The sequence below is a fragment of the Notothenia coriiceps genome, unplaced genomic scaffold (genome assembly GCF_000735185.1).
Source record: "Notothenia coriiceps isolate Sejong01 unplaced genomic scaffold, NC01 NC01_scaffold00029156, whole genome shotgun sequence".
Lineage (NCBI taxonomy): Eukaryota > Metazoa > Chordata > Actinopteri > Perciformes > Nototheniidae > Notothenia > Notothenia coriiceps.
In genome coordinates this window covers 118,879-134,834 of record NW_011361857.1, presented here as the reverse complement: position 1 = coordinate 134,834, position 15,956 = coordinate 118,879, and the positions used below count along the sequence as shown (strand labels likewise).

At 39.1% G+C, this 15,956-nt stretch overlaps 2 protein-coding genes across 5 annotated transcripts in view; both read right to left on the bottom strand.

The window, feature by feature from the left end:
* Positions 1–167: 167 nt before the first annotated feature.
* On the bottom strand, positions 168–11,903 carry slain1a (SLAIN motif family, member 1a). Of its 2 annotated transcripts, XM_010786381.1 has the most exons (9): positions 11,346–11,903; positions 9,560–9,696; positions 6,392–6,508; positions 5,076–5,180; positions 4,718–4,867; positions 3,493–3,837; positions 2,571–2,759; positions 2,079–2,412; positions 168–1,029 (listed from the first exon to the last, which is right to left on the bottom strand). In XM_010786381.1, exons 1-9 carry the CDS (start codon positions 11,792–11,794, stop codon positions 954–956), a joined length of 1,902 nt encoding a protein of 633 aa, XP_010784683.1. In that variant the 5' UTR covers positions 11,795–11,903; the 3' UTR covers positions 168–953. The 2 variants fall into 2 exon arrangements, with proteins under 2 accessions (XP_010784683.1, XP_010784684.1); XM_010786382.1 differs by lacking the exon at positions 2,571–2,759.
* A 1,144-nt stretch (positions 11,904–13,047) lies between these two features.
* Positions 13,048–15,956, bottom strand: part of scel (sciellin) — a 9,578-nt gene continuing 6,669 nt past the window's right edge. For all 3 annotated transcript variants that reach the window (XM_010786378.1, XM_010786380.1, XM_010786379.1), the window contains 7 exons: positions 15,130–15,198; positions 14,941–14,991; positions 14,796–14,858; positions 14,622–14,690; positions 14,100–14,208; positions 13,558–13,660; positions 13,048–13,444 (listed from right to left, as the gene is read on the bottom strand). In XM_010786378.1, coding sequence (XP_010784680.1) covers positions 13,428–13,444; positions 13,558–13,660; positions 14,100–14,208; positions 14,622–14,690; positions 14,796–14,858; positions 14,941–14,991; positions 15,130–15,198 — 481 coding nt within the window. In that variant the 3' untranslated portion in view covers positions 13,048–13,427. The remainder of the gene's footprint in view (positions 13,445–13,557; positions 13,661–14,099; positions 14,209–14,621; positions 14,691–14,795; positions 14,859–14,940; positions 14,992–15,129; positions 15,199–15,956) is intronic.

Genomic DNA, 15,956 nt, shown 5'->3' with positions numbered 1-15,956 from the left:
GTTTTTTTAACAGTTTATCAACGGTTCATTTTAAATTTGCAAGTAAATATATCACGTACTTAAAATACTGTCATATCATATTTCAGAATAATGTCAGCTCTTCCTGGTCCACGCTTAATTAACAATATAATTGATGTAAATATTCAAGACTGGAAAATAAAAGCAAGTATTTTAAAAGACTTTTATTCACATTACAAATCCACATCCTCTCTAAAGTCTTGTCATACAGAAAAAGCATTAGGGCTCTTTGTGCAATGTCATTGCAGCGATTATGTTTATCAAAGAACATTAGAAATCTTAGCTCTAATGTAAACAATAAGAGAAAGGAAAGATAACGCGTGTGCACTAACTTAGGTCATATTCTTTTTTACTTAAAGTGTTAATCATAATTATGATCAAAAGTGCTGCAAGGTCCAGCCAATAAATATAACATGAATTACATTACTTTTTGACAGGCACGGGATTTAACAAAATTCCAGGTTCAACTTCAAATCGGACACCACAGACTGACAAAAATCAATATTTGCAAAATTAGTCGTACAAAATCATTCATAGCATGTACAAAAGCTGGGGCTGTTTTTTTTCCTATGCTTTAACTGCAAAGAACTCTTCATTCTTGTATGAAAGCCTTAATTATCCACAATGACAAATCAAAAAACACATATCAAAGAAGATCCAGTTCACATTTAACAACAGAGTATCAGAATATTGCCAGGTTGTTTTGTAGTGTCAGCCTGTGTGACAGCAGGTAGTAATGTAGAGATCCAGCCTGCTGGACCCGTACAGTCTCTACTCCGTCCTTCAGTGAGGAGTAGAGCCCTTTAGAAATGTTAACAGTCACTCTCTCTTGGGTCACAGCCCAAGACCGGGGCCCTCCTAAGGGCATCCTCTTAAATCATTGGGGTCCCACGCAGCGTTACCCTGTGCACCTCTTGAACTTCAGTTTATTCAGTTCAGTAGCAGCCGTCTTTCCAGCTGCTGTCCCTGAGGGCACTCAGGGCAGCCACGCTCTTTGGAGGAGTCAGCATACTGTGGACAGAAAGAAAATCTAAATTAAATACTTTAATACAATAAAAAGCAATATCAACTTAAGTATCATAAACAGACTGATTTAGCTGGGCTTTGAGAGTTTGACCTTTACCTATAGCACCTCCTTCAGGACAAACAGTGTAAATGTTTAAAGAGTACTTCATTTAAACAACTTTTTGTATTTGATAGTTACTTAAAATTGTCAAATACAAATTCTCAGGTTTCCCTCTGGGGTTTTAGAGGGCTTATATGAATTGCAACCCTTGGGGCATGGGAGGAGGGGGAGTTTGGGGGTCCTGCTGAAAGAACATTGGCAGGTTTTTGGATGAAAACGTTGCACGTTTACAACATGTTGGACCATTAACGTTACTACAGTCTAAAAATCCTAGGGGCCAAACTTCTGACATTCATTATTTGACTATTATCACACATCACAGCCTTTGCCTGACATTTATTTTCTCTCTGTTTGCCCTGTTAACTCCTATTCTGCAAACCAGAAGAGCAGATTCTGAAAACGTTCTATCATCGTTTCATTTATGCTATAAAAAAAGAAAGGAAAGAGCAAACAGTTTACAAATTGTTGAACCAGACGGAGCTTGCCAACTAAGGACAGAAGCAGGATGTGAACACTGCATTTATAAAGAACAGCACCACTTTGCCATGCCGTACTTTAGCTCATCCACATTGTTTTTACATGTATAAAGCTTATCCACGGCAATGGCAAGAATGGCAGGATTTATAATGTTTTACACTACAGACAGCACACTTGAACAGCAACATACTGTATCTTGTAGTAGCCACAGCAACACTGCCAACAACAGGGAACTAATGCATGTGAAATGCAAGGAGAGAGAGAGGGGAGTGGGGCAGTGTGAAGATGACCCAAAACCAGGTTATTATTCTGTATGATAATGCAGGACAGAGGGAAAAGCCATTTCCTACAGGAGACGTGCACAGATTCAATGATTCACATTCATATGAGACAGTATTCTTCAGACAAATGGAAACAATCACATCAAACTGCATTTTCTTTCTATATCTGGCCTTACCTGCGCGTGGGTTGCATGATTTTGCTTGCACGTGGAACTCCACTTGCTCCTACAAAGGAGGCTGGGCGAGGAAGGGAGCTGCGAATAACAGCTGGCTGGTTGCTGCTGGCTTTTAAAGGTTGTTGTACGAAACTGCTGCTGTGTTTGAGGGGCTGAGGCAGCGCGGTGCAGCTGGGGATGGAGTGCAGACTGGTGGAGGTGGGCAGGGAGCTGGTGGGAGGGCACTGCTGCACCGTGGGGCTTACGTAAGCTGTGGCTTTTACAGGGTTTCGGGGAGTGGTTGGAAAGTTCCCCACGCTCTGGACTCGCTGGGTGAGCTGGCCTGGGGAGGGAACTGAAACACAGCAAGTGAGCCGTTAGATAAAAAAATCCAACATCAGTGACAGAAATGCAATTACTGCATGTGAAATTGCCATGCGCTCAACATTCACTCATGAATAAAAATGAGCCACAGTGCTGATTTATTCATGGACTTGAAGAAAATATCCTTACTGGAGGACTGGAGTCGAGCAAGCCCACTTGACGAGTCAAAGCTCTGGCTGCTCCGGAGGGAGGATATCATTGGCAGGGAGGAGGGGCCGTGGGAGGGTGGGTTGAGAGGGGAAGCCAGGCATGGACTGCTGGGAACACTGGGCATGCTGGGAGATCGGAGCAGGTTGGGCATGCTTCTCCGTAGCTTGTCTATGCAACCATATTAACAAACCACATCAGGTATCGAAGTTGTAGACTCAATATGAAGCTCTGCAAAAATGTTTCTATCATTCTAACAAAGGAATACTTTCAGAGTTTGAGGAAATAAAATCACTGCTTCTGGCCAAGAAAAAGTTCTCAACATAACACCCTTTAAAACCATATGCATTTTGTCATTTTAACAACTTTTGTTTTGATGCAAATAAGATATAATGTGTTCGTTAGTGAGCTTTAGAGGCAGATTTTGAGTTGGGTCCAAATGGTAAACCTTGATTTGCAAAAACTCTTGCGGTAATCGTTGCCCAACAAACTACGAGAGATTTTCCTAGAACCAAGGCTTACCATCTAGACACAGCCTGGATTTGTTACCATTGGAAAGAGAAAAGCTAGCTGTTTAGCCAGTCTTTATACTAAGCACCACCAAGGTGCTGCTGACAGTGTACATTAATGAGAGTGGTATCAAACTTCTCAAAATTCGCTATTCCATTCATCTCTATGCTCTTCAACATAACAATCAAATCTGTTTCATACGTCAGTCGCAAGTACACTGACACACTAAATCCAGTAATCAAGAGAACTCTCTAAATCTTTCTTGGCACAGAAATGGTCTGGTAAGAACTATGGGGCGTCTTGAAAGTGGGTTATTGTGTTAAGAAAAAAATGGGACATTAAGGATATTTAGTGATCTCATATCAAGTGCACAACAAATTCATGAAACACTCACCTGTGCTATTCCTGTATAATGTGTGGTTTTCTGTGGTCAGGCTGGAGGGTCCAAGGTACTGTGAGAGTCCGCTGAGTGAAAACTGAGGTGTGTTTGAGCTGCGTTTGCAGTCTCTGATACTGGAGAAGGTGTGAGAGTGGGGCAGGCCGCCCCGCTGCATAGACCCTGTGCGGAACAGTCGAGGCTGGGGAGGAGGGAGCTGGTCGTACCCTTCGTCCTCGTCGTCATCCTCCTCTTCCTCCTCCAGATCCATCTCACTGCGCCTGAGGGTGTGTAAGGTGAAGCCGGAGTTGCGACGGCTGGGTGTGGGGGGGTGTGAGGTAGAGGCGTAGTCCTGTCGGAGACCTACAGGGAGACAGATCAATGCTTTTATCTGTGGAAAAACACACACCTGAACCTCATATAGTATATGATACATTTTTCTCCATAAGGCGCCCTTCATCTATTATTCCGGTCATATTTATGTAGACCAGACTGATAAGTTTCTTCTGAAATCTCCTGCATAATTTAACACACATCAAGATTTGTGACACTGGCAACAAAATGTTAACTGTTCAAAGGGCAAACATTTATCTTAGTTTCAGCCATACACTGAAGATGGTGATCTATCTCAATCTCTTCAGAAGGTCAGACCTCAGTGTTTATAGGGTGGGCACTTACTGTTTATTTGCATGCAACCGATAGAGAGCTGCATATTTCTGTAGTCCGACCTAAAGGCCTGGGATTTTTCCACTGAATCTTAGCAGAAAATAAGATTGGTGGCAACAAACGTTTCTGTTAGTCAAAAGCTAATAATAGGCCATACAAAACTTTTCCACAGTTGCATGTTTTTAGCATCATTAACTTGTGTGTAAGTTTCCCTGTGTTTGGCATGATGACTTTAGCTATCCCCGACAATCACTTTAGTCTTATTTAGACACTCGTTAGCAACCATCTTTTTGGGACAAGTGAAAGCTGTTTAAAAAGTGGGGTATTTACTTGTTTATTGTATTTTGTTACAAAAAAAAAACATTCACATCTCTCAAGCTTAAATACAGACCTTAAGTCAAGCATATAAACAGAAACCCATAAATATAATCCAATCGATTTCAGAAAAAGGAATCTGAAGAGTAGATATGCTAAATGTTGTCTGGGTTTTAGTCCTGCTGCACTCTATTACCACCCGCAATTCTTGCAGTTTTCATGAAGGATATCTCTTTGCATGACATTTTTATGGTCCACTCACTCTCCTCCTGAAGTCGTGCCATGACCTCCACATCTGTCATGTCCTGCAGTTTGTAGCTCATAGAGATGGAGTCGTCCTCCAGCTCTGACACCCCCACCTCACTGTCCACGGAAGACTGTGGGCTGATCGCTGCATGCCTCCGACCAACGTCTAAAAATACACAGGAGACGCACACGTTATATCATCAGGATAATTCACTTGATTGGTTTTTGATCAAATACACGTGATACAGACTTTTCCATATCAAATGTGACGTTAAGGTATTGATAATCATTCCAGATGGGTGTTGAATCACATTAGGTGAAACTGCAGATATGACTGACAGAGCGGAGGAGATATGTTGTCAGTGAGGTCTTACTGTGGAGATTGGAGTTTGATAGGAAGGTGGGCGCCCTGTCACTGAGGTTGCAGCTGGCCCTGAAAGGTAGAGTCGACTGGAGTAAAGACTGAGCAGATGATGGAGCTAGGATGGAGAGAAACACACAGAAAAAGAGAGAGAAGATTCAATCACCGACATTACCATGCAAATCAAAGTTTAACCTGAACCCACTGACTTCTGCCATTATATCAAATATGGATGAGGGTTTTTTTTATCTGGTGGTTGCTTCAATCTGTCTGAGCACATGAGCAGATAATCTCCTCCCTGGAATAGGCTGTAATCTGATGTAAACTGCAAGTTGTTTAAGAATCTAGACTAGCTACATGCAGTGAGCTTCATAAGTATTTTGGACTTAAACAAATTACTTTGGATATGTTTTCTTATTACTTTGGATTTGAAATGTAGCAATAAAAATGAGGTTACAGGAAAAAGTGGGTTTGAATTTGAGCCTCAAAGACTGTTATGTCTAAAGAGGAAAATACTTTAAATGTAAGAATGTATGTGAACGTTTTGTCAACATTTCAGATTTTTTGTTATGCTGTTTTGTTAAACTTTGGAAAGAGGGCAACAGTGGCATTTGGTTGAAGAAGTTGTCTTGAGTCCCGACACTGGCAGGATAAAACTGAGTGAGGAGAATACAAAAAGCAGTGCTGTTCAGAGGCCATCAGATCAGACTCTGGTTGTACTGCAGTTTCAATGTGTGAGTGTATGAATGTGGAGAAGGGCGTTCCTATAAACACAGCCCTGAAATTACCCTGGCTAAATAAAAAAGAACAAGACTAGTCGAGTCAACAGCTATACCAGTGAACATCTGAGGCTGTATTTAAGCACAGCAGTGTTTTGAACTAAATGCTATTATCAGCATGCTAACGTGCTATCATGCTCACAATGGCAACAACATTTACCAGGGCATGTTTACCCTGTGAAGCGTCCTAGTTTTGCACGTTAGCATGCTCACATTTCCTCGTTGGCTCTAATACACAAAGTAACGTGGAGTTCTTATGCATGTTTTACAGGTAAAAATATCTGAGGATCACATAATTAATCAAGACTCATCCTCTTGGTCCCATATATGTCCTTAAAAAATCTCTTGGTAATAAATGTAAAAAGCTTAATAATACTACTGATTTAAACATTTGCTTTTTAAATGTTGGCATGAGAAACAACAATAAACCTTATTTTGTAAATGAGTGGTTACTCAGCACATCACTGTCAATTAACTAATCAATGCATTGATTATTAGAGTGACTCTCTGAGGTTAGCAGATATGCATGTGTAGAATATGTTTATGTTACCTGGGGACTCGGTTAGTGCAGCAGGTTTAGTGTAAGGCAGGACGGGGCAGCTGAGGGTGGAGAGTCCCTCTATGCAGCTGTAAGGACGGACGGAGGAGACTCCTCGCCATCGCTTAGCTGGACACAAGATTGTAGCGAAGGACATGTTAGTGTGATTGCTTCACCATGTATCACACACACATACACACACAAACAACCCCACACACACATAGAGCATATTGATTATTTTCCAACACTCTCTGGCCAAATGTTAATCTGCTTTTTACAGCTCAGTATTGATGTTTTAAATGATTAGGTCCTGGCTCTGACAGCAGAGGCTGATACAGTAAGACGAGGTTTATCTTACTACTGCAGCTTGTTGGGATAAACTACAGATTTTTTTGGGAGGGATCTTAGGATAAGCAGGGATTTTACATGTAGGCTACATTCCATTCCAAAAATGTAGAATTAGATCTACTACTTTGGGTTTTGGAGGTTACTATTATATTGCTAAAAATAACTCCTGCTGCATTAAATTCATGGTACAATGCTGTCATCCCATATTTGTTTATTGAAAGGTATGTTGTATTTCAAAGCTTTATTATTGGCTAAAACATAATTAATAAAGTTCAGCTCAATAGTAAATAACTAATATGGAAAGACTGAGACAGAATTTTATTGCAAAAGGAGCATTTGGCATATTACATGACAATTTGTTACATGTTAATGAAGTATGCCTTATTAGACAGTTTTTTTTTCACTCATCAATTATGGCTAGCAGTCAGTAAAATGTGGCAAGTGAAAACATGTATTTATAGAACACTCATAAGTAAATGTCTTTGTCTTTACAGACATAGGTGTATATGTCTGTAAAGACAAAGACATTTACTATGTATGTCCATATGTCCTCTGCCATTGTTTAGAATTCATCACATAAAAACAATAAATACTTAATAAGTGGGCCACATGTTTTTTAGACTAAAGTGCTAAAATATTAACAAGCTTTTGCCCTTAGCCCCTACATTTCTGTACCAGCATGTAAAATTATAATTTCTTATAGACTAATGCAACTATTTTATAACTCTGGACTTGTCAAATGTCAACACTTTAAAAGCTTCCTTAGAGCTGGTGTTAGGTGCTGAACCTTTGTCTCTTTTGGAAAGGGTTTTTTCAGTCTGTGTGTTCATTAAAAATGTAGTTGGTCTCTAAAATCATTACTAAATATTACTAAATATTTCAAACTACATATCCCATCCACAGTTAGGCCTTCAATTGTAATAGTGCACAACTTCATCAGATAATGTGTTTTCAATGTGTAAACAGAGTTCCCTCCCCTGATTGGTAGTCAGAGAGGCACACACCTGACAGAGAGGAGCATTAGGCATTCCTGACACAATTAGCCTCAACTGGCCCTGGATGAAACTAGCATTCAGGGCCAGTTACACAAACAACAGCTACTGGAGCTCAGAGACAAGGAAGTATTCATGACCCACAGGAGGAGAGCCAACCTTCACTGAATACAGCTTTTAGAGAAAGAAGTGGACCTTGAACCGTACACAAACACACACTCACACTAATGAACATCCAAACAAATACTAACAAACGCATTGTTAAATTCCAGTTTGGACACATCAAATATGAAGGTGGTTCTCAGAAAACTTGTTTCAAATATTAAAATCTAAGCACACACAGACATACCCGTACACACAGTAAATAGTTCTGTGTGCAACAGTACAAGAGTCTCTTGTGCAGTCTGTTGGAGTGGCTATGTGGAGCAAATCGGCTTCAAAAACCCAGTTAATGTAAGCATGGTTCCCATGGAAACCATATCCCTGTGCATGAGTGTAGCAACGGTAAAAGCACTACATCAAAAGAAACTGTGTCAAGCAGCAAATATATTTGAGTAGCACTGTATCCTGCTTATATGTTGGTGGAGATGAGCATCATATCCTGGTTGTAGTTAACCACAATATGCTGAGAAACTCAATTTGTGAGCGCAGGTGCGCAGCTTAGGTTATGTTGATTTAAATCAGCAAAAAAACACATTAGCCAATGTCACAATAGTTTACATGCTGAAATAAAAAGTGATGCAGTATCTTTACCCTGATCCTTCATTGCTGGTGACTACATGGAGCAAAATACAGTGGAGGTGGAGGAAATGTCAGATTTCTGTGATGTGGGTGAGTTGAAATGTTAATACCAGAATGAACCACAAGCAACCTGGATATGGTTATAATCATGTATAAAGCGGGCTGAATTGCTGTATTACTATGTTTTATATATAAGTTATAGAATATCCTAATTATGACCAAAAATAAGAAAAACACTCAAAGCCATGTCAAAAGTGTGCATGAAAATATTTGTATCTGTCAAGCCACTTAGCCCTTGTTAGCTTTGAGTACTATATTTGAATTTAAAATGAAGAGTTTAAAATTCACACACACATCTGTGGCTTTTAAGAGGGTTAATGTAGACTATTTGTTGGCCTGGGATCGGTGACTTTGTGTCCTCTCCAGTGGTTTACTAATAGGCTAGCCGTTTCCAGTCTTTATGCTAAGCTAAGCCGCTGCTGGCTCCGGTTACATTTGGAACATAAAGGCATGAGAGCAGCATTAATCTTCCCATCTAACGCTCTGAAAATTAATATCAACATCCCTTGAAAACGTTGAGGATGGAAAGATGTGACCACGTGTTAGCGTTTCATTGTAATGGTGATACTTTGACTACAGCTTTATAATCCCCTCTACGCTGATCTCCACATTTTCCACTTAACATGGTGTGATGCCGTCCACCAGCACAGCATGAGTTCCTCCAAACTAAATTGTTTTTATGTTATATGGGCAGAGTAGTAAATCCCATAAACTGGTCTTAATTATTCTCTGGAGACACTGAAAAAATGGGAGTCCTTCCAACTACCACAGAAAATAACCACTATGTGGGAAGAAAGCTGAGGTGCTTAAAAACCCATAAATTCAAAGAGAGTGAGTCAAATGTTCAAATGGTGAGAAACCACGGAGCTGCGTGCTGAGAAAACGCTCCCATGGCTCAGAAACTGCTGCTGGTGTATGTGGAGACATTTTGCGAGCACGTCGCAGATTATGATCACATGTCAGCAGCCAGAGAAACAGATGTCCACATGTTGCCCGCAGATCAAGCCGTTAATCTGAGTGATAAATACACAGTGTGTACCTTGGTCCAGTCTGTGAAGGAGGGTCATCTTAGCCAGCTGCACCTCGGGCCCCAGGTGGTCCAGGACCTGCCTGCACCACTGGAGAGGGCTGAGGACACTCTCGCCCTGAAGCCTGGATTTGGGAATCACATACAGCCTGCAACACACAGCACAACCCACAAATTAGTCCTGAGAGCTTTACAGCCCATATTGTTACTGTACAGAGAGCTGAAGTTAAATAAGCTAGAAGCTGCTTGACTGTATATCTTGGAAGATCTGGAGGGACCTGTTTTACAGTGGCGATATTTCATAAATGAAAGCAAAACATAACTTTGCAAAGGTTGTGTAAAGGGAATTATTTTAATAGAACCCAAATGGCGATACACTGTTAAAGTTCTCACAAAAAGCAATTCCATTTTACTAGCTACAATATAAACTATCTCTATGACACCAACAGTACTGTGTAATAAAAATTAAAGTGGTGACAGCTTCACTCGATGCAGTGATATAGGATGTGAGTACGTGACCGCTACAGTGAGACACAGGATTATAGTATATTTTCTCACTGTGGGTTGTAGATACTGTACTGGTAGGCCTGAAACCATTAGTCAATTTGTAAATAAGAGAATCAATACAGGATTAATAGTCATTGTTGACCACAAAAAAATAATGTTATCTGCTTTCAGCTTCTAAATTGTGAAAATGTCCTGCTTTTCTTTATCATAACTGACTTTGATTTGACAAGAGTGGGGTTTGGGATGAAAATAATAATACATTGAAAAAGCCATCTTGACATTCTAATAGGAAATGTTCACTATTTCACTTATAATTAATATATTAATCACGATTTTTTGGAGATTACTGAAAATAATTGTCCTTCCATAAATTGCATCCCACTGCCCCTTTGCCAAAACGAACACAAAAGTAAAAAATAGATGGAGTTTATAACCTGGAAACTGGATACCTATTTTATCAGCTAATTGCTATAAGTGGAATGAATCTGACCACTTAAGAAAGCGGGCAAAACAAGCTTTACAATTCTGAATTTAGCCTACAGGAGAGTAAAATAATCAAGAAACAAGATATATGAATATGTTACAATTGGCTGGAGGTTAGGTTGGTTGTAAAAAAAAAAAAATGATGTGTCACTTACAGCCGAAACAGAAATGAACTTTCATTCAGCAAATAGGCCATGTTATATGCCTAACCCTTGAGGGTCAGTGATGTTAAATGGAGTGAGTATATTACGCTGGTGCTACATTCAGCGTTGTGCTAAATTTTCCACATCATCACATCAGATATGAAAAGCTGGGGACGGTTCAGTAGTCAGCATTTCAGTGTGTGAACTACCTAAGTCAGCAGAGCAGATATAGTGCTTCAAAGTAGTTCAGCCTGGAGCCAAACACTGCACACAGAGCTGTTGGATCACAGGCTGAAGGGAGGCATTGTTTCTAATTTCATCCCAGTGCTTTCTTATTTTTTTTAAAGATACCCATACTGCACGCACAGTGCATTCTGGGATGCCCAGAGCTTGTCTCAAATCTGTTTTTGTTCTTTATCCTCCTGCACAAACTGAGTCTGTTCGCTGGTGTCTGCAAGTCTATTCCAGGAGGACATGGATCAATAATGTGATCAATAAGAGTATGTCAGGGTATAATTACACATTATTTCACAAAATTGTGGCTAGTTGACAATCCTGTGGCCTATTAAGCAGAGCAAAAAGAAACACAACACTGATTTTTTTTTCACCGCAAATGCAGATATAAATGTACAATATAGTGGTAGATATGAACAGATTATATTTACCAGCTTTCAGGCTCTCCAATAGGGAGCACGGTGTTGAGATCCAAAATATCAACCTCATCCAAAACGGTGGCTCCAGGAGTGACGCTGTCCTCCTCAGCGGCGTCAGGAGACACAGAGCTCGGCTGAAAATACGCGATCGGCTCCTCCGGTGAACCGAGGGCTCCGAGGGCACACGGATGAGACTGTGTCGGACTCGGGATGCCATATTTACAGGAGAAATTGTCACTTGAACACGCTGTACCCCCATGCAGACACGACAACGAGGTCTGGAGATGAGGGCCGATGGAGCAATTGTTTACAGCGTTCGCTCGTGTCCGCAATTGTTCGTTTTGCTTCTCCAATTTTCGGACTAATTCCTGCAGCTTTACCACCTCCAGCTCCGCGTTACTGATTTTATTGTTGCCATTGACGTCTGCCATCATCTGGGGGTTTAAGACCTCTGCTTCCATCTGGTAAAAAGCACATTGAGAGGGACAGAAAAAGCACGGCCTGCCTGCAGAGGGTCCTATTCAATTCAGAGAGGGTGTCCAGATCCCCCCTGTTTAAAGCTACTACTGCACACACACACACACTAACACACTCTCACACACACTGATGCTGCTGCTGGGATGATGCACATACTCCCTCTGATTGGTCAGCAGCTCGGAGTTTCACTCCCATCACACCACTGCTGAGGAAATATTTATTATGGACAAAAATATATAAATAGTTAGATACTTGAGTTTGTGATTGGTTAAAGAGATATGTGCAGTGCCATTTTAGATATGTAATACTGAATATACTACTACTTCTACTACCACTACAAATACTAACACATAGTGATCGTTTTATTATTAAATCACTTTTTTGTCCAATTTGTTACCAGTTCCTAAAAAATAAAAATGACTAAAAAAGGCTTCAGTGTATTTGAAGAAAAAGCCTATTTGCATCTGATATAATACACATTACCACCATTTCCTTGAAACCAACTTAATATTCTTTCACATAGTTCGATTTTGGACATGACCTGAGTATAGTTTAAGGTCAAATGAGGGCTTATCTGTATTGAAAAGGTTCAACCATGTGTTATTAAGTGGTATGACAAAACTTCTTCATGAATACAAAGGAATAATTTCAGCAAATCTGTGACAAGGTTATCATGTAATTAAGGAAAGAACAAAAGAGAAGAAACTGACAGAGGACTGCTGGGGACAGGCTACTGTACGTAAGGTCATGGTGAATATAGCAAGGTTATTGATAATGTATGTCAATTGCTTCCATGTTTGTTTAATCTCTGGTATGGAGTAAATCAAATATAAAAAAATAATAAAATCCAGTAGAAATAGTTCTGTCTTTAGCTGTTAAATGTGCATTAAGATATGATAGCCTTCATATAAAATACATTCAAGAAAGAGTATACATTTTATGTATTTCTATTAGGGGAACGTCAATCAATTAAAAATGAATTATACATTGTACTTTATTCGTATAAAGCAATTACTAATTCAATCATTCCTTTAGAATTCTAATTGAACTATTATTAATTGAAATAGCTCAATACTTCCATTTCAGTACACTTTATGATAAACTTCATTATAAGTAAATAAACACCTCAGATTGCCATTCTTCAAAAGGCATATAAAGAATAAAAGAGTAAATATTGATATGAACAACAAACAGGGCAGTTAAACAACAAAGTCGTTGAGACATTACTAGACAAAGCTATATATTGATCGTCTTTATTGCACACAGAAAAAGCCCCCGGCCCTAAATATTGCATTATCTCATTTCATGTTTCACACAAGGGTCTGCTTAAAGGCTGCAGACTGCAGAGAATTTAAATATCTGAAAATAGTAGATACAGAGGCAGCAATATCACAATGTCAACAATATAGTAACAGCTAGGTGCAAGAGCATGTTACTAAAAAAGGTATATTCAATATGTAACTGTCATTTGTCAAAACACCAAGATAAAGCTTTTATCAGCTTGTAAAAACTAAAAACACAAGATCCCACATCACCAAAAAGGTATTGATTAACAGCAATATGTTTTTATCTTTAAATCATAGATGCTTCATCTCCAGGGAAGGCTTAGGGGGAAATTCAGCGACGCCATTTTTCTGTAGAGCCAAAAAAATTAAATAACGTTTAATTCAAGGTTAAATTGAGAAAAACAAAACACATGTTTTTATGTCCATTAATTCACACTAATATTTATGCATTTATTTTTTACCTCTGGTGACATCGAAGCAGTTTTCACAGTGCACCATGTGTTTGTAGATCCACATGCTGTCCCCAGCTTTCATATAGCCCATATTGCTGTTACACACCTCGCACTGCCAAAACACGCACACACTCATGATTAAATACACACACGCTAAGCAGTCAGCTGCACAATACCTGTTAGCCGAGAAGAACACTTACTCATGCATTGTACTAAAGTATCATGTTGTTGTACTTTACCTAAGTATTCCCATTTGAAGCAGATTTAAAATCCTCTAAACCTCAGAAGGAGAATACTGTGGCTCATACTCCGAAACATTACCAGCTGCAGATGCTTTTTATGTTGCAAATTAAACCCCTACAGGTGTTTTCAATTACTCAGGCTGATTAGGCTGCTTGGCAGTTGGGAGGAACAATGCAGGTAATTACCACAAACTCTACTTCACAGAAGAAGTAGGAATGTATATTTTACAGTATTGCAACTCATACAGCATCTAAATACTTCTTCAAACACTGATTTTTCTCATTTTAATGGAATGTTATTCTACTCACTTTAAAGCAGGTGGTGTGGCAGTTGATCTTCATGTCATCCAGGACCATCTTGGCGTCACCAGTGAAGGGCTTACGGCAGTAGCTGCACAGGTCTTTCTCAAGCACCGTTCTATTGAAAAAATCATCATATATTTAAATAAAGTTGTTGACCTTGGATATACTGTCTCTGTCTTTGACCTATATATATGGTCTTAAATATGTTTTTTCCTCTAGTGCCACCAGCAGATTTATATCTTTGCACAAAAATTAGCATAATAGGGACCCTTTAAGACTATGCCTTACATAATACATTCCACCCATCACCATGTTAGCATTAAGCGTATTTGAGCATTAGGAAAAGTGCTATAAAAATCCCATGTATTTTTATTATTATCATTATCATTGTGAGCACGTTAGCATTGTGACATTTTGCTCATAGCACCACTGTGCCTACATACAGCCTTGCAGGGCAATTAGTACATTTGTCCACTATTTTGTTGTGGACCTGCTGTTTCCAAGGTCTACAAAGAATGCACTTCCTACCTCTCAGGAGCTGCATACACACTCTTTGAGGAGGATGAGTAGACTGAATCTGTCATGTCATCTGACCTGCTGCGAGAGCATAGTAACAACAATATCAGTTTCCACAACTGTCTTGCTTTACTCCCATATCATGTTTGTACAACAATATTAAACATGTTTCATTTCATGAAATACCTGCTGCTCCTGTATGTTTTGGAGGAGTAGGAGGTTGGACTGGAGGTACTGGTGTACTCATAACTGTAGGCAAACAAAATGAACCATAGATAAGTAATATTTCTAACTCACTGTACATGCAGAGATAGTTTTCTCTTCTTCCTACCTGGAGTTTGGTTTGGAGTAAGAGAAGGATTTGTCGCTGCTGTAGTCGTCACTGTGTGTGCAAACACAGAACAGATAAGGGATGTCATAAAGACTGCAGCCACATTTCATCTGGTTGTATAGCATAGGCAAACCCTGCAATGGTTGTGTGTGTGGGTGTGAGAGATGTCGATAATAGTTGAATGATTACCTGGGTGTGCTGCTGATGGTGTAGGAGGAGGTGCGGGTGGAGGGTAGATCATCAGTGTACGAGCTGTAGCTGTGTGTCCAAGAGGAATATGAATGAGTTGCAAATGGTACATATTTCTTTATCTTGTACAAATTATCTTTATAATTTTATTAAAATGTAAATATTATACTATTTGTTCGAATGTAATCTCTTTTAATAAACCTTGTTACTTCTTGACCGATTAATTAATGACATTTACATCAGACCCAGCTGTACTTTGTCTTGATGTTCAATAGCAAACAACAATAAATGATGATGTCTTGATGTGTATAAACAGGAAAACGTACACATACCATGATCTCTGACATAAACTAAAATGTCATGTTTCTATAAAGGACATGAAATCAATGGATACTCTGATATTGCTGCTAATGTAAACGCTCATTTAAATTGAGCAATTACATTAAAAGTAAGAAAAACGTTAACAGAATTTAAATATTTTTTGCTCTTTTTTCCATTTTTTAAAGTAGTCTATTTGAATGAACATTGCCTTTTTTTCCGACGTTGTGAATGTAAAATGAGATTGAGTAATTAGTATTATTAGATAAAAACTAGATATTTTTATTTATTTATTGAAAACGACATATAATACACAAAACGATCTGATCTGGTTTGGTTTACAACCAATCTTAAAGTAGAACTATCATGCTATATTTGAATAATATAGTGTAGGACCATACCTATATAAGGCATATTTATACTTTTCATTTTTCAAAATACCAAACAGATCATGCATTTTAGCCATTCCTCATTTCGCTCAATTTAACACTGTCTTTGCATCATGGGCT

Bases quoted from the DNA above. Each gene is read 5' to 3' on its own strand.
- slain1a (XM_010786381.1), bottom strand. From the start codon at position 11,794: ATGGAAGCAGAGGTCTTAAACCCCCAGATGATGGCAGACGTCAATGGC. The intron at 9,697-11,345 runs GTAAATATAATC...TGTGTGTTGCAG, and splicing joins ATTGGAGAGCCTGAAAGCTG to GCTGTATGTGATTCCCAAAT. The intron at 3,838-4,717 runs GTGAGTGGACCA...GTCTCCCTGTAG, and splicing joins GGCACGACTTCAGGAGGAGA to GTCTCCGACAGGACTACGCC.